Here is a 26,670-nt window from a genome sequence, read left to right as displayed (position 1 = left end):
GCACAGCATGGAGGCCTGTTTTCCAATTCTAAGGCTACAAATGGTATTGTGATTGTCTTTAATACAAGATAATAATACTGATGGGGTTTTGGGGTGTTGGTGGGGGTTCAGAGCCAACCGCCAAGAAAGAATTCTTCAAGACGTCTTTGGTGCAAAAAAAAAGCGTGGGCAGGAAGAGCTGCCCTGGGGTTGTGCACAGTGACTGCTTATATACCGTGGAGGTGGGGGAGGTAAAGTCAAGAGGAAGTTTCTTAAAGGGATTTCCACATGCTAAAGAGGATTTACAGATTACTGGAGGCCTAGCTATTGTCAAGCTAAGGTTGTTTTTCCCTCTGGCCAAAGCAGTAACAGTAAGACGGTAAGCAGTTCCTGGAGATTAGGCTATCGATGAGATATTTGTAAACTGATGGAGACTCTGTTTAACTATTTGTTTTCTGCCCTTTCCTTTGCTCTTGGGCAGCCAGGAGTGCCTGAGGAATCTCACATATATCCCATGTGGGATGGGGGTGGGGGGTGGGGGGCGTGTGTTAGCTTGTCCTTGGCCTTCAGCTTCCCTTATGGTCCCTCATCAGTACTATATACAGCAATTAAAAAAATCCACATATACATAGATCTAGAACTATGCATTTATCCCTTAGGCTAGTTTTCTTTTGTCCTGCAAGAGCCATGTGGACTGTCATTAATCTGTGCAAACTCTGGGAAGGAAATTTCATTATAGTCGTGGTGGTTTTGAAATGGTACAGTGAAGGAAGCGCTACATGGGCCAGGAACCACCCTCTTACTGTCTCAGAGAGAGCCAAGAACTTTACGAACCAGGAATCATGCCTCTAAAAAATTTCTAGGATTCCAGGATGTGTATAATAACCCCATTTGTTAATTTTATTATCCCATCTCTTGCCTCATACGTCAGCAGTGAAATTCTTGAAACCAAAAACAAACCCGGTTTACATGATTGTATTGAAGGTTAACAAGGAAGGTGGCATCAGAGAGATGGGGATGCTCCAGCCGCCTTCACAACACCTCCCCTCACCCCATGGGTGGACGATGCCTCCTTCAAGAGGGAGGAGAGCAGGCCAGTCCTTGGGACACAGCAGAGGGAAGAAATGAAAAATCCAGAGTGAGATTCTGAGGCAGAACCTCAGGACAGCCTTTAGGGCTCAACTGTAGAAAAGCTACTTTTCCTCTTAGAAAAACCATTTGGGGATCTTCACTCTTGGTGTCGTCATCTTTAATATAGTAGCCATCTTTCAGGGATATTGTGATGTGAAGCAAGATAGTCCATGTGAACTGCTCGGCATAGGTCCTAGAACACAGTAAGTGAACCAAATAATCTCTCAACTGGTCCTGGAGCCATTGAGGAGTCACATGGCCACAGTCTAAAGACATTAAATCAGGGCAGAAATAAGGGAGCGGTATATGTGGCTTCATGTCCCAACTGGTCAACCCATCTCCTTATGTGCATCTAACCTCCACGTAACCTCAGGTGGGGGAAACTGAGGTTCCAGAGAAGAAATAACATGGCCAAAGTCATGTCGCTAAAGGGCAGTGGGTCCGCTTATCTCCTATTTGCTTGAATCTTCTATTCAGCACTATCTCCTTATGCGAATGCTAACATAAACGAAACTTAATTTTCAAAGATTTATTTTTGGAGCTGGAACTAAAAAAATCATTCCGAAGTCAATCACCAGCACAATTCTCCACTTTTTCTCTATTTTCACACTTTGCGGGGGTGGGGGTTGGGGAGAGGTTATATGAGCGATCATAAAACATTTATCGAATCTCTGGGTCAGCTTCCCCCTTCTCCTCTCAGGTCTGATTTTCGATGAAGAAAGAACAGAGACTCACCAAAAGTCACTTCATGCTGAGAGTCCCTGGAAAGTGCTACTTAGGGCAGGAAATGAATTAAACAGTGACTTGCTGTGTCAATGTGTGTTTTCAAGTGAAACAGAAAGAAACATGTGCTTTTGAGAAAAATACGGCCAGGAGTGTGATTTTTCTAGATGCTTCAAGAACTGCAGTTTCACGTAACATTTACTTTCAAGCTGCCCACAAGTGCTATAGTCCCGGCTTCCTGCCCTGGGTCTCCCTGAAAAGCCCGGAGGGGCTCTGGCACTGAAAACGGTCTTGTCCGGGGCCAAGAATTTAATGCAATCCTTCATTTTCCAGGGGCCTGAATCTCAATCTGCAGGAAGGTGGGCAGAAAAGAGGAGTCATGGGTGGGGAAGAGCGAATTTTACCTCATCTCCTGCCCTCTGAAAGCTAAACTAAGACTTTTAAGTCTGTCCAGGCAGGCATGCCATTATCTGGTTCCCTTAGAGTCCCCAAGAGTCTCTGTCAGTTGCTTTGGTTGATGTTTTGAAGCGGTATTAAAATGAAAAAAAAAAAAGTGGGGGAGGAAGGTGACTAATTCTGCCCAGAATATTTGCCCTTAACATTCTTCTCCAAATACTCAGGTTACTAAACAGGATGTAACAATAATACGTATTGAATGAAGAAGCAGAATAGCACAGGGGCTCTGGGATCACAACTAGATTCCTCTTACCGACTGAAGCAGGCCATTAATGTGAAGATGTGGCTTTCTCATCTGTACAACGGGGATGCCAGTATCAGCCTCATAAGGATTAAAAGAGATAATGTATACACAGTATCCAGAAGGGTTATTTTTATTGCCGTAACTGAAATGAAACCAAACCGTTATTCTGTTGTGTTCTGATAAGGTTTTCATTTGGAGATACCAGGGGTAGGTAGGGAAGGTATCTTGAAGGGGCTGACCTTTCTTCTGTCCTTTCTTTCTTTCCTTCCTCCCTGCCTCCTCTCCTCCCCTTTCCTTTCCTTTCTTTCCTTTCCTTTCCCCTCCTTCCCCCTCCCTTCCCCTTCCCCTTCCCTTCCCTTCCCTTCCCTTCCCTTCCCTTCCCTTCCCTTCCCTTCCCTTCCCTTCCCTTCCCTTCCCTTCCCCTTCCTTCCTTCCTTCCTTCCTTCCTTCCTTCCTTCCTTCCTTCCTTCCTTCCTTCCTTCCTTCCTTCCTTTCCTTCCTTCCACTAATCTCTACACCCCAACGTGGGGCTCGAACTCATGATCCCAAGATCACGAGTCATACGCTCTACCAACTGAGCCAGCCAGGTGGCCCAGGGAGAACATTCTTGATGTTAACCATCCACGGAAGGGTAATAACTTTCTTTAGGAAAGGGGAATTAGACAAACCAGAGAAGTCACTGCCTCCCGGTCATTTCCTGGGTCTAGCGTTCAAGGCATCTGGCTATGCTTAAAGCCACTTCTGCTTGGGAAGGTTTAAAAATGGCAGGGTGGAAATCAGGAAGGTGTCACGAAGGGAAGATGCTAAGCTCTATCATGGAGACTGCAGACGGCATGCGGGGAGCAGTCACCACATACTCTAGTGAAGAGTGTGAGGCCTGGATCAGACCCCCTCCTGTTGTGTAGCTCCCCCTGGAAAAGCAAACTCTCCCAGTGGAAGCTGAATCTCGGGAAAGAAGTTGGGAGTTTGACCTCAAAGCGTTCCTTCCTCCACGGAAGTGGGGGTTTATCTCGAAGAAAGTGGATTTCCTCGAAAGTTCTTAAGCTTTGGAAAGCTTTTGGTTACATCTGTTGGGTCTCATGAAAACTCCAAGATAGGGAGTTTGGACGTTGCCATTTCTACTTTTCTGAGTTAACGGAGTTTTAAAGGGATAAAAGAGGGGCGCCTGGGTGGCTCCGTCGGTTGAGCATCCGACATCAGCTCAGGTCATGATCTCACGGTTTGTGAGTGTGAGCCACGCATCGAGCTCTCTGCAGTCAGCATATAGCTCGCTTTAAATCCTGTTCCCCTCTTTCTCTGAAATAATAAAAAGAATACTTAAAGAGATGAAATAAATGACTTGCCTAGGATCGCGTCAGTCCACGGCAGTGCCCAAGGAAAATCCAGTTTTTGCTTTTTTAATGATTCCTAGTCCAAGAAGATTTCAATTATCCCCAGAATAGGAAAGGAGACATAGTGTGAAGATGTTTTGACTACGATTTTGCATCACTCACACCACTTACGCTTTCCATTTCAGACACAACTCAGGTAACTGAGTCAACTGTATTCATTTTTTTTTTTATTTTTTTTTATTTTTATTTTTTTTTATTTTTGGGACAGAGAGAGACAGAGCATGAACAGGGGAGGGGCAGCGAGAGAGGGAGACACAGAATCGGAAACAGGCTCCAGGCTCTGAGCCATCAGCCCAGAGCCCGACGCGGGGCTCGAACTCACGGACCGCGAGATCGTGACCTGGCTGAAGTCGGACGCTTAACCGACTGCGTCACCCAGGCGCCCCAAGAGTCAACTGTATTCAGAAGAAACATCTTCTTTGTCCCTCACAGGCATGGAACAGACATCTTCCGTGTCCCTCACTGGCATGGAATCAACGCCTGTGTAAACAGATTTAACTCACTATAAATTCAAACATGCAAAAGGACATAACCTGTACATATCCATCTGGCCCCAATGAATAATTAATCGACTGTCATTGTCTAGAACTGTGACCTTGCTTTTTAACAGTCTGATAGTCTGATTTAGCCCTAAGATTGTATAATATCTGAGTGGGGCCAGAAATAATTTTCCAATTAGGAATTTCAGAAAAACTCATGAAAAATCGCGATGAGAATCTTAAGTGAAAGAATGCTCTAGCGACATACAGTATTATCACAAAGTTACTCAAAGTCATAGTTCAAAAACAAAATATATTCCGGGGGCGGGGGGGGGGGGACCAGTTGTAGTTTGCCATTGTCCAAAGCAAGTTAATAACATTTTAAAAGAATTTAAAGTGTAATAAAATCAGAAGTCAGTTTTCCACAACCAAAGAAAAGTGGACAGTCAAGTAGCATCGTGTAGATAATTACTCACTGGCATTGTAGACCTCTATTTTGTCATTTGGATCACCATTTTTTTTTTCACTTTGTGGAGCTTTCCAAAATAATGATACTTTTACGTGTAATCAGCTAGTCAATTGAAAAGTATGTTTTAATCTCCTAGTATGTGTCCCAAATTAGGTGAGGTAGAGAAACTATGGGTATATAAAAGATGTATATGGTCAGGCTCTGTCTTCAAACCTAATTAATTGGAAGAGAGACATTAATTAATATGTTACTTCTTTACTCATCCAAATTTAGAGAAACCGTATTGTCTTAAATATGCTGTAGGAATTCGGGGAAGTAGAGATTAATGTGATTTGGACTATTCTAAATAATCAAAAGCTTTGCTTCTTAGTGAGTCACTGAAAGGACTAATTCCAGTCTTAATTTTGAATATGTATGTTATTTCAGTCACAAAAATTGGCAAATTGTTCTAGGCACCGGGGACCAACATGTGGACCAATAAAGTGTTTCCTGTCCTCGAGAGCTTGCAGTACAAGTAAATATACAAAGTCATTGCAGATCAATGGACGAGGCTCTATGAGTCCTGGGCCACAGAGGAAGCTTCAAGGAGTTTGTGACCTTCAACGTCTTGACAACTGGGGGGGGGGGGGGGGGGGGCAAATGTGCATTTGCAGGAGGGTGAATTTTGAGAGAAAGGCATTCCAGAAAAAAGAAACTGCAAACGGCCTGTGAAAAGGCATAGTGAAAAGGATACCTGAGACCAAAGCTGAGGTTTTCTTTCCTACGTTTATTTCAAAGCCCTTCACTATCTGTATAGAGTCTTTAAAAACAAACTACTAGACTCTAACGACCATGAAATTTACATATATGTGAATGCTAATGGTTACTTCCCCATGTTTTGGGGAGTTCAGAATTTACTGTAAACAACTGTATCCATTTTATGGTAGTCCCTATCTTCTAATAGAAGCCATTTTGTGATGATTCGATAGTTTCTCATCAATTTCAAAGAGAATGCCGGTCGTGGCACCAAATGAATGTCTTCTATAACAAATACTTATTTTAATTAAGCCCAGTTTGCTTTAGGGTTCACTGAGAGAGTATAGGACCAGAATAAAAGGGGCATAAAAACTACGTTAAGAAAATCATTAGATACTAGCACCTTGTATTTTGAAGGCCTCAACATTTACTGTGAACAGTTCATACAGGTTTACATAACGTCACTCCAATTAGCATGCACTTAAAAATCATCCAAGATTAGCTTAAAAATCTCCTATTTGAACCAGATAATGCAAAAATCATTTTAAAAAGAAAACGTCCTCGTATAACGAGCTTATCCTTAAAGGGAGACAGAAATGTAACATCAGGCTACGGCATCCAAGTTTCAGAGCAGCGGCATTGAAAACTTTCCCGTGGCGATCTTAACTGGAGGTCACGTCACATTTCACCAGCGAGGACATTTTCACGTGCACGTCGAGGAGGAAGGCGGACACCACTCGGGGGCCGGGACACCCTCCCGTTTGGGGTCGGAAATTGCAGCCCCGACGGCGCCGAGTTTGCGCCCGCTGCCCCCCGGCCCCGCGCTGCCCCCCGCGCCCCGGCCTCTCCGCAGCCGGGAGGCCACGGCTCGGCCCCCGGCTCTCCCGCTGCCTGTTAACATCCGCAGGGAAAAGGCCGAGCGGCGCCACGTCGCGCAAACACGGGAGGGAGGGAGCCGCGGCTGCGAGGTCCCCACACGGGTCAGCAGGGAGCGAAGGGCTCGGGGCTCCCTCCCTCCCTCCCTCGTCCCCAGGGGGCGGGGAGAGGGGCGCGCGGGGGAGGGGGAGGGGCGCGCGCTCGGAGCCTCCCCCCGCCCCCAACGCCCCCGCCCCAGGGTCTGGACTCGCGCGGGGGCTGGTGGGGGCAAGGACGCCTCGACCTAGGGTGACGCCAGGCATCTCCCGGGCGACGGCTCCGCAACAAGATGGCGGACGATAAAGAAAGGGAAGGCCCAGGTAAGAGCCGCCCGCCGCGACCCCGGCCCGCACTGGGACGCTCCCGGCGGGGTGGGCCGCCCTCCACCGGAGCCTCCTCCGCCGGGAGAGAGCCGACAGGGGAGGGGGCCGCCGGCCCGCCCGCGGGGGAGGCCGCCTCCCGCGACACCCGCAGCCTCCCCGCCGGCGCCTCGGCCCCGCCCCGTCCCCTCCTCCCGCTCCCCTCCCTTCTCCTCCCGCTCCCCTCCCCCTCCCGTCTCCCTTCTCCCCCCCGCCGAGCTCCCGGCCGCGGCTCCGCCAGGCCGGGGCGATAATGGCGTCCTTGTTCGCGGCCGCCGGCATCCCTCCTCCACAGCCTCGCCCCGGCCTCGCTGCCGCGGGCGCCACGCCGGCAGCTGCCGGGCTGCGGGCGTCTGGGGCGGCCCGGGCGACGACGGGCTCCGGCCGCCGGGATCCGGCGGCCTTTTCGGGCCGCGCCGAAGCCCCGCCCGGCGGGAACGCGCCCGCCGCCTCCATTTTGCAGCCTCAGTGGGGACGCGGGGGGGGGGGGGGACGCGGGGGGACCGGCCTCGGGCTCACGGGCGGCCCCCCTCCGCGCCTCCAGTCCCCGGAACGCCCGCCCCGCCCGTCGGGGCCAGTCCGGGCACACGCGCCCCGCGGCCCTGGGAGGGTCCTGGGAGGGAGAGCCTCGAGGAGAGAAGGCGGACGAGCCCGACTGCGCGGCGCGGGGTGGGGGGGGGGGGAGTCCTCCCGGGTCTTTGAGGGGCGGGCGCCCCGGCGGAGCCCCGACCGTCCGCGCTGAGCTGCAAGACCTTGACGTTGTCTCAGCGCCGCCCCGATCCTCGGGCACCCTCCGCGGTTGCTCAGAAATAACAGCCTGTGTGCGCGCCAGCGGGCGCACTCGGGGCCACGGCCGCGGCCGGGAGCCGGGAGACCGGAGAGGCGAACCTCTTAAGAGATGGAAAGTATTCCAGCCCTGTTCCCCCTCTGGAGTGCTTGACCCACCCCGTCACGTGTCCCCTGGCTCCGCCGGCGACCGAGTGCGTTTACAAGTGAAGAAACCAGTCTCGTTTGGATGATCACAGAAAATCAGCGGAGAGACACGGGAAACCGTGCCAAAGATCTACCTAGTGATAACAGGAATAGGATTTGATTTATTTATAGCACCGCTAGCCTGAAGAGTCGGAATGATGGTATTACAGATGTTACCGTTCCTAAGATGGCCTTCTAATGTTACTGTGCCCCTTTAAAAGTGAAAGATCCATCCGAAGGCAATGATTACTTTAAGACTCATGTTAAGATGTTTTATGTTTTTAAGTTTGTTTATTTATTTATTTTAGTAATCTCTGCACCCGATGTGGGGCTGGGAACTCACAACCTCAAGATCAAGAGTCCCGTGCTCCTTGGACTGAGCCAGCCAGGGGCCCCTTTAATTTTAAGACTTCCCCAGGAAACCAAATGAATTAGTTGTTTTTGTTTAGTAAATTATTTACAAAAAAATGGAAAAATCATTAGGGGATAAATGAGCAAGTTAGCTATGGATATGTGTGTGTGTGTGTGTGTGTGTGTGTGTGTGTGTATACACACACACATATATATACACACACACATATGTATATACACATATATATATATATTTAAGATTAATGAGCATGAGAAAATGCAGTGGATCGTGTTGCGAATACAATACTTGTTTAAAAACATAGATTTTTCTGATATTTCAGTTTTCAGAAATACTTTTCTCTGTAGAATAAATTCAGAGGAAACAATTCTGTTCATCGCTACAGAAGTAATGACAAAAGCTGGATGTCATTCATTGAGCTGGCATGTATTTAATGCCTCTGGAAGGTGTTCTGATTCGGCTCGGATTTTGGAAGGTGCAAATATGAGGAAAAGCATCTTTTGTCCCAAGAAAAGTGAGATGAGAAAGGAGATAAGACATCCACAAAGGGGAGAGAACAGTTAGCTGGGCTCAGTGGCCTGTATGCCAGGTGTGTTTCTCGTCTCTGCCCTTGACCTGCTCAATCAGTCTGTATTTTAACAGATCTGTAGGTGACCCATAGGCATGGTAAACTTTGAGAAGCAGTGTTACATAGTATTTTTTATTCTTAACAATTTTATGAGTTAACTATAATAGCAGTTTAGAGGACCTGATGAAATAAAGGTCCATTGCCTGAGGGTAACCTAGCAACTCATTTGGCAGTATCTTTTTTTTTTTTTTTTTTTTTAACGTTTATTTATTATTGGGAGACAGAGAGAGACAGAGCATGAGCATGGGAGGGGCAGAGAGAGGGGGAGACACAGAATATCAAGCAGGCTCCAGGCTCCATGCTGTTAGCACAGAGCCCAACGCGGGCTCAAACTCACGAACCGTGAGATCATGACCTGAGCTCAAGTTGGCCACTTAACTGACTGAGCCACCCAGGTGCCCCGTATATACGTATCTTCTTTGTAGGGACATGATTCCTGTCCCGTATTTGATTCTGAGCTCTGAAGGTTGAGAAATTACATCTCCCCAATTAGTCAGAATTGATCAGCCTTTGGGGATTCACTCACACCAACAACTAATGAATTGTTTAAAATAAATTTTTTTTAAGTTAATTTAAGTAATCTCTGCAACCCAATGTGGGGCTCGAACTCATGACCCCAAGATCAAGGGTCTCCTGCTCTTCCAACTGAACCAACGAGATGCCCCTGACGAATTAATTTTTCTTCTCCTCCCCCCACCTCCAGCTCCATGAATTATTAATTCCTTAGGGGTAGGTTGATACTTTAACCAGAAAGCTGATCTCTTAAACTTTTGGGGAGGGTGAATTTATATTTCAGAAGTTCCTTGATGAACATGGAATCACACAAAAGAAAGGATAGTTTTGGAGGATATATCCATTACTCTGTACGCTTCGAGAGGAAGGGGACTCTTTTCTGCTCTGATAAACTCAGTGTCATGCAGAGTGCTCAGCATATGGTAGGAACTCAGTACTTGTTGAATTCAGATTATTTGAATTAAAGATATTTATGTTTCAGCTAAAACACTACTTGCTATTTCCTAAAAATCTATACCCAATGTGCCTACGCTATTTTTAGTTTTTTTCCCCCTCGTTCTTACAGGTAAGCAGTATCTTTCTATTACATCTGGCTCAACAAACTTTTTGAGAGCCACAGTATTCACTGGCTTGTCTTTCAAAGACAACAATCTCAAAAATCCTCTTTGTAGAAACATACATATATTTTAAAGAGTTCATCTTTAATCTTGAGTTTTTTTAGGGGCACCTGGGTGACTCAGTCAGTTAAGCCTCTGATGGCTCAGAGCCTGGAGCCTGCTTCAGATTCTGTGTCTCCCTCTCTCTCTGCCCTTCCATTGCCTGTGGGTGTGCCCCCTCCCTCTCTCTGTCTTTCAAAAATAAACATAAAAAAAAAATTGAGGTTTTTTTTTTTTTAATTATAAAGGAAGATTAATTTTCTGGATTTATGTTGTATCCAGCTCTTCAACATGTAGGGATTAATCTTGATAAAAGTAGTGACAACACTAGTAACAAAAATTGCCTATGATGGGTAATTATGTTTTATTTATAGCATTTTCTACAAGACTATAGACATTGACGTTCTATTCAGTTGTAGCATTTTTGTGGTTTAACATAATATATTTCGTCCTAGATCAAAATATGTATATAGTTATGTTAGCTAAAAAAGAAAGGAATTTAAATTTTAGAATCAAGTTAATTCTAGAAATTTCTTAATTTTGTTTTACTGAAAGAATGTTTGAAATGGGATAGCAAAATTTTATTATTTGTTAATTAATTAATTTTTTTGCAGAGAGAGTGAGTGAGGGAGAGGGGCATTCGGAAGGGTGGGGGAGAGGAGAGAGAGAGAGACCGAGGGAGGGAGGGAGAGAGAGGATGAGTCTTAAGCAAGCTCAGCACAGAGCCCAACGTGGGGCTTGATCCCAGGACCCTGGGATCATGACCTGAGCAGAAATCGAAAGTTGAATGCTCAACTGCCTGAGCCACCTAGGTGCCCTCAAAAACGGTTTTTGAAGTTCTGCTATTTCACTCAAGTTTTCTCAGCTAGAATATTTTTTTCCTTTTCTTTCTATTTTGTTTGTTTAAATAGAGAATCAATGCAACTGTTGATTCTTTGAATCTTTAAATCTTACTGTTTCTGTCTCCTAGAGAATTTTATATAGGACTGCAAGGAACTTCTGTTTGTAATTAGAATTGTGTCTAGGAAACAAAGTGCTTAGGAGTAAAATTCTCTAACTTTTGGCAGGCTAGGGAGCTTTGGAAGGTATGTCAGTTTTTTTTAGTAAGCCTCAGATACTCAAAAGCTTGCTTTAGGATATACTATTTTTGTGGGGCTCACGGGTGGCTCAGTCAGTTAAGCGTCCGACTTCAGCTCAGGTCATGATCTCACAGCTGGTGAGTTCAAGCCCCACGTCGGGCTCTGTGCTCACAGCTTGGAGCCTGGAGCCTGCTTCGGATTCTGTGTCTCCCTCTCTCTCTGCCCCTCCCCTGCTCGTGCTCTGTCTCTTTCTCTCTCAAAAATAAGTAAATGTTTTTTGGGTTTTTTTAATTTAGGATATACTATTTTTGGTACTAAAATCTTGCTCATTACTTTGCATTGCTTGGTAAAGTTCACTTCAACTATCAACTCCTAAATGGCAGAGGTTTTACAGGTTTTTGTTTCTTTCCTTGTATTGTGCTGTTCCTTTCAAAACCCAACATTTGGAAATCTAACGTAAAAAACAAACTACAATCGGACATTACTTTTTAAGAAAGGAACTGTTGAGGGGCGCCTGAGTGGCTCTGCCGGTTAAGTGTCCAGCTTCGGCTCAGGTCATGATGTCGCGGTTTGTGAGTTCGAGCCCGGCATTGGGCTCTGGCTGACCGCTCAGAGCCTGGAACCCGCTTCGGATTCTGTGTCTCCCTCTGTCTGCCCCTCTGCTGCTTGCACTCTGTCTGTCGCATTGTCTCAAAAATAAACAAACATTAAGAAAAAAAAAAAGGAACTGTTGATAGTACAGGGTATACTATGGAGTAGTAGAAAAAGTGAGCTTTGGAGTAAGACCCGAATTTTGGATTCCAGCTTCCCCAAGCTCTGTCTGATCTTAGCCGAGATGCTAGACCTAAGGAGCCTCTGGTTCCTCAAATGTAAAGTGGGAATAATTATACCCATTTCATAATGTTATTAGGTTGGGGACAGTGTCTTCTTACTCATCTTCGTATCCCCAGCGCCCACCATGATGCCTGACAGTAGAGAAATGCTGAATAAATAGGAAGGAAAGTGCTGGACACCCTCTAGAAATATGTAGCTCTTAGTATATGTGCGGCATGGAATCCAAGAGGAAGAAAAACTTAAATCTAAGTCTTTCCAGTTGTCAATCACACATGATGCATTCATGCATATTTTGGGGGACCATTTAATAAGTTTTCTCCCCGTTTTAGACAGATAACAATCCAGGTAGAGATGAATGGAAGGAGAAAATGAACTTACTGAAACTTGATATACTTCCTCTAGTTCATAATAAAATTTGGAGGAAAAACTGGGCTGAAATTGATGTTTGTAGCGACCGGTAAAAACTTGTCAAGAAAACGCATGCTGTAAAAAGCAAGTGGGCAATGAGACACCACTTCACACCCATTCGGTCGCCTATGATAAACAATAGCTGTTGGTGACGCGGGGGGGGGGGGGGGGGGGGGAGAATTGCACCCCTTACGGGCTATGGATGGGCATGTAAAATGGTACCATTGCTGTGGGAAATAGTCTGGCAGTTCCTCAAAAATTCAGATATGAATTATTATATGATCCAACAACTCTGCCTCTGGGTTTAAATTTTTTTTAATGTTTATTTCTGAGAGAGAGAGCGCGCACGCGTGCACGCGGGAGGGGCAGAGAGCGAGGGAGAGAGAGAATCCTAGGCAGGTTCTGTGCCGTTATCGCAGAACCCGACGTGGGGCTCGAACTCACGAACCACGAGATCACGACCCCAGCCGAAGTCAGACACTCCACCGACTGAGCCCCCCGGGCGCCCCTCTGCATCTAGGTTTCTACCCAAGATAATTGAACGCAGGACCTCGAACGGGTATTTGTATGCCCGTGTTCATAGCAGCATTATTCACAATAGCCAAAAGGTGGAAGCGACTCAGGCGTCCATCAGTGGGGGAATGGATACACAGAATGCTGTATATGCATATGATGAAATATCATTCATCCTTAAAACAGGAGAGACGTTGTGACTTCATGGTACCGCAGGGATGAACCTTGAAGATACTCTGCTAAGTGGATTTAGCCAGTCACGAAAAGAGAAGTACTGTAGTATTCTCCTTATATGAGGTACCTAGAGTCGTCCGATTCATAGGAACAGCAAGTTGAACAGTGGTTGCCAGAGGTTAGAGAAAAGGGAAGTCGTTATTCAATGGGAAGAGAGGTTCAGGTTTTGCTAGATGAAGCGTGTTCTGGAGATTGGTTGCACAACCACATGAATGTACCTGGCACTATGAACTGTACACTTACGAGTGGTTAAGACGGTTCATTTTTTAATGTTTGTTTCACCACAATTTAAAATAGATCAAATGGAAATGTTGAGTACATCCAAAATGAAAAAAAAAAATGGTACTTTTTTGGGGGGAAGGCAATTTGGAAGTTTGTGTTAAAGAAAAAAATGATGTCCACATGCTTTGATTCTTTAATATACTCCTGGGTATTTGTTCTTAGAAATATATTCTGGAAAAAAGTGAGAAGTAAACAAATAATGATTTTAAAGTTACTTATAAATTTGAAGATACACATAAGATCTACTTGTCCAACAAATGGGGGGGTGTAAAGTAAGTTGTTATGTATTGACTTATTGAGCTTTAGCCATTTAAAACAACATATAAAAATTATATGCATGAATGGGTAAAGATTACAGGGGAACATAGGATGAGATCAGGTTGGATAGATTTTTAGGGGCATTCATTTTTAAAAGTCTCATTATTTTATTTTTTAAATGTTTATCCATTTTTGAAAGAGAGAGTGTGCGTGTGTGAGTGGGGAAAGGGCAGAGAGAGAGAGAGGGAGAGAGAGAATCCCAAGCAGGCCCCACACTGTCAGCACAGAGACTGATGCGGTGCTCAAACTCACAAACCACAAAATCATGACCTGAACTGAAGTCAGACACTTGACCGACTGAACCACCCAGGCTCCCCCAAAGTCTCATTATTTTATTTTATTTTTTAATTTTAATTTAATTTAATTTTTTTAAATGTTTGTTTATTTTTGAGAGAGAGGGAGAGACAGAGCATAAGCAGGCGAGGGGCAGAGAGAGAGGGAGACACAGAATCCGAAGCAGGCTCCAGGCTCCGAGCTGTCAGCACAGAGCCTGATGTGGGGCTCGAACTCACAAACCGCGAGATCGTGACCTGAAACGAAGTCGGACGCTCAGCTAACTAAGCCACCCAGGCGCCCTAAAAGTCTCATTATTTTTTATTTTTATTTTTTTTTAATTTTTAATGTTTATTTTTGAGAGACTGAGAGAGAGCATGAGCATCAGAGGGGCAGAGAGAAAAGGAGGCACAGAATCCAAAGCAGCTGTGAGATCGTGACCTGAGCCGAAGTTGGACACTTAACCGACTGAGCCACCCAGGCACCCCAAAAGTCTCATTATTTTAATGTCATTTATACAGAAGCTTTAAAATGCACCGAACTGTTTTTATAATTTAAAACCTGTATGCCAATTGTAAATTATTCTTATCCATTTGTGAAAATGTGTTTACCACACCCTGTACTTGACAATGCTTTTGTAAACCTCTAGTATGGATCTTATAGATATGAAGAGTGTAATAAAGTAATTTATTCTTTAAATGCAGCAATAAATTTGGAGTCTAAAGACCTGGCTTGAGTTTGGATACTGCTTTTTTTTTTTTTTTCCAGATTTTACTTGGGCGTGTCACTTAATTTCTCTGAACTTCAGTTCAAAGAGTTCCCAGTCTAATGAGCACTAACTCTGAAGTGGGCCCTGGGCTAAATGTTTTTACATCAGGTCGGTCATTTAATCCTTCCAACAAACCTATGTGATAGATGCCTCTGTTAACATCCTTTCTACAAATGAAGAAACAGAGGCTTAGATCGGTAAAACACACTTCCAGTTTCAGCTCCGACAGATGAGAGCTTGGAAGTGATCAGTCCTGTCACTATAAATGGGAAGAAGCACTTGGTAATTTTGGCAAATTGCTGGAAGCTGCGTGAACCACCATAACTGTGGGAAACTCCCTGAGATCCTGTAGTCCTAGGCAATCCCTCTCCCTTGGGTTTTGCTTCCAGGAACCCTACTGGGTCATCTGGTAAAGAGCCCAGAAAGACCCCATGTTGCTCCAGCAGGGGAGGGGGGAGAGTAAACATTTTGAAATCTCAGTGCATTCCTCATAACAAAGACCTGCTCTCCAGGGGAAAGAGACTTTACCAGTGGATCTGAGGGGGCCAGGAAAAGCCAAAAAACAGTCATGAAGGTCACAGCCATAGACGGGTCCACTAAAAGAATGAAGTTTAGTTATGAGATAGATGCTGCTCTTCACTTCCACCTTCCCACCACATCACACAGTTGTAGCACAATAATAGTGGATCATAGATGAAAGATGTGTGTGGTGAACACTCTGGTGAAGGAGGAGTCCTTAGAGGAATCTGGCATCTGGAGCAACAGCAAATAGTAAACACAGCCCGATTCCTAGGTAGATTGACATAAAGCCTCTTGTTTGTCCGTCTTAGTTCCTACTACTTGATGGATCATGTCTGGCTTTCAACAAAAAATTACAAGGCATGCTAAAAGCAAAAACACAGTCTGAAGATAAAGCAAGAGTCAGAACTAAACTCAGATCTGTGATGCATATTTTGGAATGATCAGATGGAGAATTTAAAAAAGAGCTGTGATTAATATGTTGAGGGCTCGAATGGAAAAAGTAGCAACATGCAAGAACAACACGGGCAGTGTAAGCAGAGACATGGAAATGCTAAGAAAAAATCAAAAGGAAATGTTAGAAATCCAATGCAATAGAACAGAAGAATATCTTTTATGGGTTCATCAGTAGACTCGACATGACTGAGGAAGGAACGATGGAACTTGATGATGAGGTCAATAGAAACTTCGCAAACTGAACTGTAAAGAGAAAAAAGAATGAAAAAACAAACAAACAACCCAGCATCCAAGCACTGTGGGACAATTTTAAAAGGTGTGAAACACACATAATTGGAATACCAGAAGGAAAAGAATGAAAAGATGGAGCAGAAGAAATATTTGAAGTAGTAATGAAGCTTTTCCCCAGATGAATGACAGATACCAAAACAGATCCAGGAAGTTAAGAGAACACCAAGCATACCCTGTTTAAAACTGCAGAAAACCAAAGATGACAAGAGAATCTTGAAAGAAGCTGGAGGAAAACAAACCCCTTCCCTGGACTTTGTCGGAAACCATGTAAGCCAGGGGAGAGTGGAGTGAAATATCTGAAGTGGTGAAAAGTCGGCAAAGCAATGTAACCAAGGTCACTAGTGATGTAAACGAGGTGAAGCAAGGACTCCATTCAAGTCTGACTCCAAGGCCAACGTCTTCTGCCTCTATGACTCACATAGAGAAGTCAAGTGGACATTTAAATAAGGAAGAAAATAAAAGTCCCCCACCATCTCATTAGCTAGAGTAGTGCTCAAACTTCAGTGAACATCAGAATCACCTGGAAGCCTTGTGAAAACATGGATTGCTGAGCCCCCAGCCCAGGATTTCTGAACCAGTGGGTCACACCAGGGGTGTGAGAATTTGCATTTCTATCAAGTTATCGTGGGATGAGGATGCTGTTAAAAAGCACTGATCTAGAATCAAGTTTGTCATTCTGATGTGTTTCTTTCCAGGTTTTTTTTTTTTCTTGGCAGATTTGTATTTTATTGGTTTCATATAGTTGATATTGTAGATAGTTTTATCCCCGGCTTTTTCACTTACTCTTTTTTGTTTGTTTGTTTTTTGATTTATTTTTGAGAGAGAGAGACAGAGCGGGGGAGGGGGAGAGAGAGAGAGAGAGAGAGAGAGAGAGAGAGAGAGAGAGAGAGAGAGAGAAACAGAATCGGAAGCAGGCTCCAGGCTCCGAGCTGTCAGCACAGAGCCTGACGCGGGGCTTGAACTCATGAACCGTGAGATCATGACCTGAGCTGAAGTCAGATGCTTAACTGACTGAGCCACCCAGGCGCTCCTTCACTTACTCTTAATAAGCACTTTCCCATGTCCTAAGTGTTTCTCAAACACATCATTTAAAATAGCTGTATTCATCGTTATTTATGGCACATATTTACTTAAGCCTTCCCTGGCTGTTGGATATTTAGATTGTTTCCAAATTTTCTGTGCTATAAATAATGCTGCAATCAGTGTTCTTCCAAAAGGACTTTTGACCCAACTTTGATCCCCACCCTCTACCCCCTTTGAATCTCACCTCTGTTGGATCTTACTAGTTAATAACAGAGGGTAATCTGATTTCTAAATTCTAGGAGTACCTTGTGATCCTTTTATACTAATTACATTAATTCTTGTTTCAACTTCTAATAAAAAAAAAACAACCCTTTTTATTAACCACGTAGTGGCCAGAGTTTATGATCAGTGTAAGATACATATTTGCTTTTTGTTTGTCTGTTGTATTATAGCAGAAACTCCATGAAGTCAAGCGACTTGTTTCATTTACTGCTGAATCCCTGGAATTTAGGACAGGGTGGAGGAAGTAGCAGTCACTGTAAATATTTGTTTAATGAATGGATGAACCAGGAGTAACACATTGAGTAAAGAAATGTAATGTCACCCTTCATGATCTCATTATGGGTAAATGAATTTTTCTGCTAACCTTTAAAAATAAATGCTGAAAATAGCCCAGAGCTACCCCCATTACATTTGCAGAAGCACTGGGACTGGAAACACATATTTAATCTAACTTCACAGCAAGCTAGAATGCTACGTCCACTTCACCATGGTGATTGAGCACACATGTTTATTTTTACCATTCTTGAAACCCCACTAGCACGACAGGAAGGGAATTACAAAAAAGGCACAGACCTACAAGGGTAAAGAGAGTGGGAGAGGAGATAATAGCGGTTTCTAAAAAGACGTTAGGAGAAAAGAATAAAAAGATACTAGGAGAGGATGTAAGAAATTATTAAATGGATGGATGAGTGACAACTAGCCTAGCAGACCCAAAGGAAAGAAACCCAAGTCTGTAGAGGAAGGAGCCCCGAAGAAACAAACCAAGGGGAGCCGTACTACCCTGGGGACGCTCGGGATTGACAGCAGCAGCCATTGCTGAAGGCGTGTGTGTGCAGGGAGGCTAAATATGGGAGGTGTGGATTGAAGTCACGGCACGTGGTTGGATCTCCTGTCCCCTGGAATGACCAGGTGATCACTTCCCTTCCGTCCACGCGGGAGACTGGAGTCGTACTCTCTGATGACTTTAAGTCAGAGAGACGGGATTTAGGGATACCAGCACAGTTGATGGTAGGAGGAGATGTGCCACCATTTATTATTGTTACCATCTTTGACATAGTAGCTGAAATATTATTGCAATTTGTATGAAATGTAATTATTGTCACATAGAGTAAATATTCTGAGTAGGACTCAAGATAATAAACCTGGAAAGAGGTAGTGTGTCTAACAGGATGTCAAAGAGATGGGGATTTGAAATTCTTTTCATTAGGAATGAGGAAGAGGCGCTGTGTGCCTCTCTGACCGATTACTGGATTCGCACTGGTATATAAAGGAGTACACGTACTAAAAACTTCAAAAGAAAAGTGAAAGGGAATCCAGAGATTCAAAGACTTGAGGTGAAATCCGTAAATACAATGAAATTTCATGTGAAGCCGCAATATAGAAATGAGAGGGAAGCTGTCTCAAATATGGCCTCAATTTCGATGACCTTGATTGCAGCTACACTTCCGTGGCCAAACTGGAGACTGCCATGCTCTAGAATTGGGGCACCTCTGATAATCTCACATTGAGATATTTCATTCTTGGGCAATATTTTCTTCAATATTTTATGGGAAAAATAATTTTGTAAAACAATTTCTTGAAATAATTCACACTTTGTGGAATAATTTCAAATTCACAGGAAAAGCTACAAGAATGGTACAGAGATTTCCCACATTCCCTTTACCCCAATTCACTAATGTCAACATTTTGTCACATTTTCTAGGAACAAAGGTAGTCGTCTCTTATGTACAATCTCTATGAAGTTTGAGTTCATCTGATTCTACAGTCCACATCTTGATTTTGTCAGTTGTCCCAGCTGTCAAAAATGCCTGCTCTAGCATTGCCCCTCTAGGGCAGGTTCTCGTCCAGATCACGGACTGCGTTGAGTCTCTGGCCACTCGTCTGTCCTCTGGAGCAGCACCTCCATCTTTCTTTGTCCATCATGGCCGTGATTGCTTCAGAAAGGGCTTGGGTCATCTGCACGACTGCATGATCTCATCTCTCTACTCCGCTCCCCTCCTAGTCACTCTGTGTTCCTTTCCTGTCCTTCCCTTTCCTCTCCTCACCTTTCCTGTTTATTTATTTATTTTGAGAGAGAGAGAGTATCCCAAGCAGGCTCCGGGCTGTCAGTGCAGAGCCTGACGCGGGGCTCAAACTCACCAACGTGAGATCATGACCTGAGCCGAGGTTGGACGCTTAATGGATTGAGTCACCCAGGCGCTCCAACTCTCTCACTTCTTACGTGGCAGGGCAAATACAAGCCATAAGATAGAAATTCTCCCAGTTTCTTGACACATACACATTTATCTGTATCTACCTACTGGCTTATTGCAGAAGCCCCTTATGTGGTTTATTCGTTTTCATTTACCGACTGAGAATCTGGTTATCTGGTTACGAATTCTCTACCTAAAGCCCTTCAGCGCTTTCCCCTTGCATCAGTACAGGCTAAACTCTCTAACAGGACAGACTAGGACGTTTTGTTTCGCCAGGTCTTTTTCTTTTTTTTTTTTTCTTTTTCTTTTTTCTTTTTTCTTTATTTTTTTTTAACATTTATTTATTTTTGAGACAGAGAGAGACAGAGCATGAATGGGGGAGGGTCAGAGAGAGGGAGACACAGAATCTGAAACAGGCTCCAGGCTCTGAGCCATCAGCACAGAGCCCGACGCGGGGCTCGAACTCACGAACTGCGAGATCATGACCTGGGCTGAAGTCGGCCGCTTAACCGACTGAGCCACCCAGGCGCCCCGTCAGGTCTTTTTCTGATCACCGGTCTGGCACTACCCTCCGTGCCCTGGACATTTCATCCCGACGAGTGGTGTATTCGTTGTTCCCGAGATGACAGCGGTAGGCCCGTGCACACATCGTTACCTCATGATGGGCTTCATTTAAGACATCGTGTTGCTTGGTGGTAAGAACGGGAAGTCTACAGTAAACCCTTATGGATTCGTATTTCAGCTTTGCCACTTCAGAGCCGGGTGGCTTCGGGGTAGGCACCACACCGTTCTACTTTCTTCACGTGTCGAACGGGTGTAGCAGAGCCGACCTCATATGGTAGCAAAACATGTAACAGAGAGCTTCACACATAGTAAGAGCTCTGTACGTGTTCTCAGTCGTCACGCTGTGCTCGACACTGCGGGAGCGCTTAAAATTTCTTTTGACGTATATTTATTTACTTAGAGAGAGAGAGTTCAGGGGAGGGACAGAGAGAGAGAGAGAGAGAGAGAGAGAGAGAATCTCAAGCAGGCTCCACACTGTCAGCTCAGAGGCTGACGCAGGGCTTGATCACATGAACCACGAGATCATGACCTGGCTGAAATCAAGAGTCTGATTTGCTCAACTCACTGAGCCTCCCTGCCCCCCCCCCCCCCAAGCGCCCCTGGGGGAGCAGTTAGATGTGGGCCTTGCTCTCTTAGAGATGATACTACTGCAGAGGAGAGAACCATAGTTACAGAATTATTTAGCTACATTTGGGATAAGTAGTTCAAAGATCGGGGTTTCAGAAGAGGGACACTTAACTTTTTCTTGCTTTGGGGGCTTTGAGCGTGGCATTCCCTCTCGCTAGTTTTCAGCAGAAGGAAGTGTAAGTTTGAAAGGCCGAGGCAATAAAGAAGAGCGAGTGGCTTATTAGAGCATTGAATGAGTGCCCGTGTAGCAAGTGTTAAAGAGCGGTAGGAGCTGAGGTTTGTGGAGTAGACAGAGGCCGGGCCTATTTGATGACCAGGCTGGAGGGGGGTGGGTGCTGACCTCTTTTCAAGAGGAAAAGGAAGCCATCTTAGCTTTTTAATCAGGGAGAGAACACCGTTTATGTTTTTATTTCATTTCATTTCATTTTTTTTTTCCAACGTTTATTTATTTTTTTGGGGACAGAGAGAGACATAGCATGAACGGGGGAGGGGCAGAGAGAGAGGGAGACACAGAATCGGAAACAGGCTCCAGGCTCTGAGCCATCAGCCCAGAGCCCGACGCGGGGCTCGAACTCATGGACCGCGAGATCGTGACCTGGCTGAAGTCGGACGCTCAACCGACTGCGCCACCCAAGGCCCCTCATTTCATTTTTTAAGTTTATTTATTTTGAGAGAGAGAGAGAGTGAGCAGGGGAGGGGCAGAGACAGAGGGAGAGAGAGAATCCCAAGCAGGCTCCCAGCTGTCGGCACAGAGCCTGACACAGGCTTGAACTCATTAACTGTGAGATCATGACTGGAGCCCACACCAAGAGTCGGACACTTAACCGACCCAGCCACCCAGGCACCCCTTAGTTTATGTTCTTAAAAGGTCACTTGCTGGGGTGCCTCGGTGGCTTAGTGGGTTAAGTGTCTGCCTTCAACTTGGATCATGATCTTGCGGTTCATGAGTTTGAGCCCACGCTGGGCTCTGGGCTAACAGCTCAGAACCTGGAGCCTGCTTCAGATTGTGTCTCCCTCTCTCTCTGCCTCACCACCTGCTTGCATTCTGTCTGTCTCTCTCTCTCGCTCTCAAAAATAAACATTAAAAAAAATTATTAAGAAATAAAAGGTCACTTGGCTGTACTGTGGCAGATTGGAGCAGGGTGGGAGCAGAGGATGTTGGTGGTGTCTCAGACTACATGGCAACAGAACGAATGACCGAGAAGGTCTCAGAGTCTAGAGATTTAAAAAAACATTTTTTTTTTTAATGTTTATCTCAGAGAAAGAGAGCATGAGCGGGGGAGGGGCAGAGGGAGAGGGAGACAGACTCCGAAGTAGGCTCCAGGCTCCGAGCTGTCAGCACAGAGCCCCACGCGGGGCTCGAACCCACAAACCGCGAGATCATGACCTGAACTGAAGTCGGACGCTCAACCGATGGTGGTTCCAGAGTCTAGAGATTTTTGATTGCTTTGTACTGGATGTCGGGACTTGGAGGACGGGGTTACTTACAGATGGATTAACACCATTTCGACTTCTGACTCCTCCTGGTCTCTGCCTAAATCCCCGCCTTAGGCTGGATGCCACCCTTGTGGTCCCACAGTCCCGTCCATACACTTCTGCTGAGTTTGAGCACACCCGCTGTTACAGTTTGCTGCGGCTGGTTTGTTTTTCCTTTAAACTGGAATGTATTTGTAGGTCAATAAGCACCTGACGCGGAAAGCCCAGATGAAAGCTAGATGGTGAGTGAATACAGGATTTCATTTTTAAACCAGGCATTTTAGTGCTACAGCATCTTTGGATCAAGTTGATCGTAGAATAAGAATTCATGGAGAACTAACCCTCCCCACCTCAAAAACAAAAAAACAAAACAGACGAACTGGGTTCTTGGTTTGTTTTTGTTTTTGTTTTTTTAAAAAGCTTATCTCTGGAATAGGTACTGGCAGTCTTGAGACGAAGAGAACGATAATGTTATTTGTACCTTCTCGTTAATTAACCTTAAGGGCATTTCTTTACCTTCTTTGCTGTGTGTTTTAAACAGTTCTCATGGTAAAGATTCCTCTTGGGACTCATTATTTCATTTTAATTTCTGTAGGTGGGGTTTGGAGCAGCTAGTTAAATATTTAAATATGTATAAGACATCTTAGGTCTGGGGCACCTGGGTGGCTCAGTCGGTTAAGTGTCTGACTTCGGATCAGGTCACGATCTCATGGTTCATGGGTTCAAGCCCTGCGTCAGGCTCTGTGCTGACAGATCAGAGCCTGGAGCCTGCTTGGGATTCTGTGTCTCCCTCTCTCTCTGCCCTTCCCCCGCTTGCGTGTGCGCTCTCTCAAAAATAAATAAACATTAAGAAAAAATTTTTGAAGACATTTTAGGTCTGGGAAAGAACTCAGGTGTACTACTTGTTTAAAATTCTCCTCCATAGAGGTCCCTGGGTGGCTCAGTCATTAGAGTGAGACTCTTGATCTTGGGGTCTGGAGTTCAAGCCCCACATTGAGCATAGAGCTCACTTAGACACAAAACAAAGTTCTCCACTCTACAGCCTTACATGATGTGATTTTTATTCTGGTCATGACAGCCCCTATATTTATTATCATTAGTTTCTTCTTTTGAAATTAAATGTGACTTTTTTGTTTTTTGTCTTTTTCATTCTATGGTTTGACTTTAACTTGGTATGGTAGCTAATTTTTAGCCTTAGCATTCCCATTGCTGCAAAACAACTATAATGTCAGATATGTTGGCTTTGGTGGTGCCTAACATGGAATTTTTTGTTTTTTTGTTTTTTTTAATGTTTATTTATTTTTGACAGAGAGACAGAGCATGAGTGGGGAAGGGGCAGAGAGAGGGAGACACAGAATCCGAAGCAGGCTCCAGGCTCTGAGCTGTCGGCCCAGAGCCCGACGCGGGGCTCAAACTCACAGACCTCGAGATCATGACCTGAGGCGAAGTCGGACGCTCAACCGACTGAGCCACCCAGGCGCCCCAACATGGAATTTTTAAAATTAATTTTTAAATTTTAATTCCGGTATAGTTAACACACAGTGTGATAGTGTTAGGTGTACAATCTGGTGATTCAACAATTCTATACGTTACTTCGTGCCCCTCGTGGTAAGTGCACTCCTTAATCCTCAGCTTCTGTTTAGCCCATTCCCCGCCCACCACCCCTCTGGTAACCATCAGTGTGTTCTGCGTAGTTAAGAGTCTGTTTTGGGGCGCCTGGGTGGCTCAGTTGGTTAAGCGTCCGACTTTGGCTCAGGTCATGATCTCGTGGTCGGTGAGTTCGAGCCCCACGTCGGGCTCTGTGCTGACAGCTTGGACTCTGGAGCCTGTTTCGGATTCTGTGTCTTCCTCTCTCTCTGACCCTCCCCCGTTTGTGCTCTGTCTCTCTCTGTCTCAAAAATAAATAAGCGTTTAAAAAATGTTAGAAAAAAAAGAGTCTCTTTCTTGGTTTGTGTCTCTCTTTTGTTTTTTCCTTTGCTCATTTGTTTCTTACATTCCACATACGAGTGAGATCAGAGGGTATTTGTTTTTCTCTGACTTATTCTGCTTAGCATCATAGTCTCTAGCTCCAGCTGAGTTGCAAATGGCAAGATTTCATTCCTTATTTGTGGCTGAATAATATTCCATTGTATATATATATACACCACTTCCTCATCCATTCATCAGTCGATGGACACTTGGGCTGCTTCCATAGTTTGGCTATTGGAAATAGTGCTGTGTGTGGTAAGCATAAGGGTGTGCGTATCCCTCTGAATTAGTGTTTCTGTATTTTTTGGGTAAATACCCAGTAGGGTGATTACCGGGTCGTAGGGCGTTTCTATTTTTACCTTGTTGAAGACACGCCATACTGTTTTCCAGAGGGGCTGAAGCAGTTCGCATTCCCACCCACAGTGCAAGAGGGTTCCTTTTTCTTCGCATCCTCACCAGCACCTGTTGTTTCTTGTGTAGTTGATTTTAGCCATTCTGACAGCTGTGATATCTCATTGTAGTTTTGATTTGCGTTTCCCTAATGATGAGTGATGTTGAGCATCTTTTCTTGTGTCTGTGAGCCATCTGCCTGTCTTTAGAGAGATGTGTTTGTTCACGTCTTCTGCCCATAGTCAATTGGATTATTTGGTTTTTGGGTGGTGAGTGGTATCAGTTCTATATATATTTTGGATGCTAACCCTTTCTCACGTATACCATTTGCAAATATCTTCTTCCGTTCAGTAGGTTGTGTTTTGGTTTTGTTGATTGTTTCCTTCGCCGTGCAGAAGCTGTTTTATTTTAACGTAGTCCTAATAGTTTATTTTTGCTTTTATTTCCCTTGCCTCGGGAGACCTATCGAGAAAAATGTTGCCACAGCTAATGTCAGAGAGATCACTGCCTATGCTCTCTTCTAGGATTTTTATGGTTTCAGGTCTCACGTTAGGTCCTTAATGTATTTTGAATTTATTATTGTGTATGGTATGAGAAGGTGGTCCAATTTCATTCTTTTGCATGTAGCTGTCCAGTTTTCCTAACACCATTTGTTGAAGAGACTGTCTTTCCCCATTGTGTATTCTCTCCTGCCTCATCAAAGATTAAATGACCATATAATTGTCGGCTTATTTTTGAGCTCTCTATTTTATTCCTTCCATCTATGTGTCTGTTTTTGTGCCAGTACCGTACTGTTTTGGTTACTACAGCTTTGTAGTATAACTTCTGGGATCACTGGGATTGTGAGATCTCCAGTTTTGTTTGTCTTTTTCAAGACTGCTTCAGCTATTTCGGGTCTTTTGTGGTTCCATACACATTTTAGGATTGTTTGTTCTAGTTCTGTGAAAAATGCTGTTGGTATTTTGATAGGGATTGCATTAAATGTGTAGATTGCTTTGGGTAGTATAGTCATTTTAACAGTATTTGTTTTAATCCATGAGCATGGAATGTCTCTCCATTTCTTTGTGTCCTCTTAAGTTTCTTCCATCAGTGTTTTATAGTTTTCAGAGAACGGGTCTTGGTTTATTCCTAGGTATCTTATAGGTTTTGGTACAATTGTAAATGGGATTGTTTTCTTAATTTCTTTTTCTGCTTCTTCATTATCAGTATAAAATGCAATGGATTTCCGCATATTGATTTCATATCCTGTGACTTTACTGAATTCATTTATTAGTTCTAGTAGTTTTTTGGTGGAGTCTTTAGGGTTTCCTATATATAGTATCATGTCATCTGTAATAGCGAAACTTTTATTTCTTTGTTACTAATTTGGTTGACTTTTATTTCTTTTTGTTAGTAGTGCCTAGTATGGAATTAAAGAGAAAAAGGAATTATTATATAGTGATGTAACTGGAATTTCACCTCTAACTTGAATTTCACCGACTAAAATGCATTTTATATTATATTGATATATCAACTTAATTATATTTCTTTTATTTATTTTTTGTTTTAAATTTAAATTTTTTTTTAAGTTTTTTATTTAAAATTTTTTTAAATGTTTATTTATTTTTGAGAGAGAGAGACCACGAGCAGGGGAGGGACAGAGAGAGAGGGAGACATAGGGTCTGAAGCAGCTCTAGGCTCTGACAAGTTGAACTTTTGACATCTTTTGCCTGCCTCTATTGTGTTGACTTTCTAGAATGTCATAGTATTGGAATCCTACAGTATGTAGCCATTTCAGACTGGCTGTTAGCAACATGCAGTGTTTCTACACATCTTTTCATGACTTGAAGGCTCTTCCTTTTTTTTTTTTTTTTTTAAATCACTGAATAATAGAATGTATGGATGGGTCACAGTTTGTCCATTTACCCACTGAAGGACCTCTTGATTCCTTCCAGTTTTTGATAATTATAAGTAAAACTTCTATAAACATTCAGGTGCAGGTTTTTGTGAGGATATAGATTTTCAACTCATCTGGGTAAGCATCAAGGAGTGTGACTGAGGGGTCACGTATGGTAAGACTATGTTTACCTTTGTAAGAAACTGCCGAACTATTTCCCAAAGTGGCTGCTCTACCGTTTTGCACTGTCACTAGCAATGATGGCGTTTCCTGTCG

General features: G+C 44.2%; 1 protein-coding gene and 1 long non-coding RNA gene across 4 annotated transcripts in view; one reads left to right on the top strand and one right to left on the bottom strand.

Annotated features, from left to right (window-relative positions):
- Window positions 1-852: 852 nt before the first annotated feature.
- On the bottom strand, window positions 853-4,078 carry LOC102901449. 3 transcript variants are annotated; one of them, XR_002150955.3, is made up of 3 exons: window positions 4,036-4,078; window positions 2,543-2,675; window positions 853-1,303 (listed from the first exon to the last, which is right to left on the bottom strand). It is a non-coding gene; the product is annotated as an uncharacterized LOC102901449 (long non-coding RNA). The 3 variants fall into 3 exon arrangements; XR_002150956.3 differs by having other exon boundaries at window positions 4,027-4,050; XR_006591380.1 differs by lacking the exon at window positions 4,036-4,078 and having other exon boundaries at window positions 2,543-2,848.
- A 2,598-nt stretch (window positions 4,079-6,676) lies between these two features.
- The window catches only part of EFCAB2 (EF-hand calcium binding domain 2), a 132,121-nt gene continuing 112,127 nt past the window's right edge, over window positions 6,677-26,670 (top strand). The window contains exon 1 of the mRNA XM_023248050.2: window positions 6,677-6,842. Within this exon, the coding sequence (XP_023103818.1) occupies window positions 6,812-6,842 (31 nt within the window). The 5' untranslated portion in view covers window positions 6,677-6,811. The remainder of the gene's footprint in view (window positions 6,843-26,670) is intronic.

This window comes from Felis catus, chromosome F1, assembly GCF_018350175.1.
Source record: "Felis catus isolate Fca126 chromosome F1, F.catus_Fca126_mat1.0, whole genome shotgun sequence".
Classification (NCBI taxonomy): domain Eukaryota; kingdom Metazoa; phylum Chordata; class Mammalia; order Carnivora; family Felidae; genus Felis; species Felis catus.
Note: the sequence above shows the minus strand (reverse complement) of the source record. Positions and strands in the feature narration are given on the sequence as shown.